This window comes from Sinocyclocheilus rhinocerous, unplaced genomic scaffold (assembly GCF_001515625.1).
Source record: "Sinocyclocheilus rhinocerous isolate Xijiao unplaced genomic scaffold, SAMN03320098_v1.1 scaffold3214, whole genome shotgun sequence".
Taxonomy (NCBI): Eukaryota; Metazoa; Chordata; class Actinopteri; order Cypriniformes; family Cyprinidae; genus Sinocyclocheilus; species Sinocyclocheilus rhinocerous.
The window spans coordinates 196,461-199,005 of NW_015636927.1; the positions used below are offsets into that span (position 1 = coordinate 196,461).

A 2,545-nucleotide genomic window follows, 5' to 3' on the forward strand; every position below is an offset into this window, starting at 1 on the left:
ACCCGGCCCTCCTCCGGGGGAGGGAGAGGTGCATTCACCATCCCCCAAAGAGCAGTTCGCTCCCTCTCTGGGTCGCCCGTCCCGGGGTCTCTTTCTCTTCCGCTCACCGGAAGATGGGTGGAGACAGCAGCTGCCCGCCGGGACACAGACACAGCCCGAGGTGACGCTCCTGGACCACAAGTGTGGACATCGCACAACCCAGAGAACTCGCAGTGACCTTCGCAGCGCAGCCGAATCTTCCTCTCCAGAAAGCTCCGGCTCACCCTCCGATGCAGCGATCGACATCCGGTCGTCGGGAGGAGTGCCAAGGATACTGCTTGTACACTCCTTGTAGAGGGCCCAACACGTTCCTTTGGCAGCTGAACTGGTTGCGGAGTGCAAGAGGAGCGAGGGTCCCCTGAGGGTTGGTTCCCTGGAGGGGTTTGCCATCACTGTTACCCTCAGACTGCCCGTGCTACTGCCTGAAGTAGCCCTCGCCTGACTGCCGCCATGACGAGAACCAGATCGAGGCAGAGGCAACAGATGTCCACCCCTTTTGAGGTAACAGAGCTTGGCCCGTAACTCCGAGATGGTCATCTTCCCGCAATGAGAACATGACTCATCCACGAACGCCACCTCAGCATGCTTAATGCCCAGACACGTGAGGCAGCGATCGTGACCATCACCCGATGCCAGATAACGACCGTATCCAGAAACGCACGGGTGACTCATTGTCTGTAGCAAGACGCAACGTCGTCTTTAAAAAGACGCACCCGTGAATGCTCTTTTAGGGAAAAAGCACTTTCAGCGTGCTGAAGCGCACAGGGGAGATGGCTGCCTGCAACACAAACAGGGGGTAGTGCAGCCTGACGTGTGCAACCCACTCGACACGGGAAACCACCGCTGAAGCGCCGTACCGCTAACACCAAGAGCTCCAAAGAGCGCGCTGAACTATCATCGCATGCCAATGTGCATTGGCTCGTTTAGTTTACACTCGAAGTAGATTGGTCTCTTGAAGTGAGATCCCAATTCGTCGGTCACAACGTGACTCATAGTGACCGACTGAAAGGGAACTTCAGTGTTGACATGGTTATTTTGTTTTATTTTTATTAAAGTTATTTTATTATATATATTTTTAGTATTTATTATAGTTTTTATTCTTTTAATATCTTGAATTAGTTTGTATAGTTTTTATAAATGCTTATTAATATTTAGAATTTGGTTTTATTTTTGTGTTTTCCGTTTTCATTTTGTGTTAACTTTAGTAATTTTGTTGTGTGTTTTTGTCATTTTTTTTATAACCCATGTCCATATAGTTTTTATTACTTTTTATTAATATCTACATTTGTTTTTATTTTTATATTTTCCATTTTTAGTAATTTTGCTGGGTTTTTGTCATCTATATATATATATATTAGTGCTGTCAATCGATTAAAAAAAACGAATTAATCGCACATTTTTCTGAAATTAATCGCGATTAATGAGAAGTGTTGCTTTTGCAGCTATCTGAAATAATAGCTGTTATAAAACATTTAATAACTAGCCTTTTTAAAATATTTCCTTTTAGTTAGCGTTATTTTTACGTCAAGTAATGCAAATGTTTTTTAATGTTTTTTTTTAGTTTCAGTTAACGTTAATAACCCAGGCTACTGGAAAAGCTTCACTACTTTAAAAACACAGTGGACTTAGTAGTGTTGCAACCACAACACATGTATTCAGATCATTTGTTGAACTGGTTCTGTCTGTGTCTCAGTCATTCTGACAGACGAGGAGGTGCAGAGGAAGAAGGATCTGATCCTGAAGAGGAAGGAGGAGGAGGCGGCGGTGCGGGAGGCGCGGAAACCTCGTCTGAGCGAGGAGCAGATGCAGATCATCAACACACTGGTGGAGGCGCATCACAAGACCTACGACGACTCCTACTCCGATTTTGTCCAATTCAGGGTCAGTTCAGACTCCTTCATAAAGTCTCTGCTGCTCACCAAGGCTGCATTTATTTGATCCCAAATACAGTAAAAACAGTGAAATATTATTATAATTTAAAATAACTATTTTCTGTGTGAATATATTTTAAAATGTAATTTATTTCTGTGATCAAAGCTGTATTTTCAGCATCATTACTCCAGTCTTCAGTGTCACATGATCTTCAGAAATCATTCTAATATGTTGATTTGCTGCTCAAGAAACATTTCTGATTATTATCAATGTTGAAAACAGTTGTGCTGCACAATATTTTTAAAAAAAAAATTTTTCAGTTATAGTTATTTTACTACTTCTGCTTAAATTTAATGGAGATTGGAAATAAAACTAGCTGTTTTTTAATATTTTGTTTGATTTCAGTTAATGTTGTTTTATTTCGTCATTCGTGCATCTTCAGAAGTCTAACTGGTTCTGTCTGTGTCTCAGTCATTCTGACAGACGAGGAGGTGCTGAGGAAGAAGGAGCTGATCCTGAAGAGGAAGGAGGAGGAGGCGGCGCGGGAGGCGCGGAAACCTCATCTGAGCGAGGAGCAGATGCAGATCATCAATACACTGGTGGCGGCGCATCACAAGACCTACGACGCCGCCTA

General features: G+C 43.4%; 1 protein-coding gene across 1 annotated transcript in view; it reads left to right on the forward strand.

The window, feature by feature from the left end:
* Window positions 1–2,545, forward strand: part of LOC107748291 (vitamin D3 receptor A-like) — a 45,427-nt gene that overhangs the window by 34,801 nt on the left and 8,081 nt on the right. Inside the window, exons 7-8 of the mRNA XM_016563030.1 lie at window positions 1,723–1,943; window positions 2,354–2,510. Of these exons, the coding sequence (XP_016418516.1) occupies window positions 1,723–1,943; window positions 2,354–2,510 (378 nt within the window). The remainder of the gene's footprint in view (window positions 1–1,722; window positions 1,944–2,353; window positions 2,511–2,545) is intronic.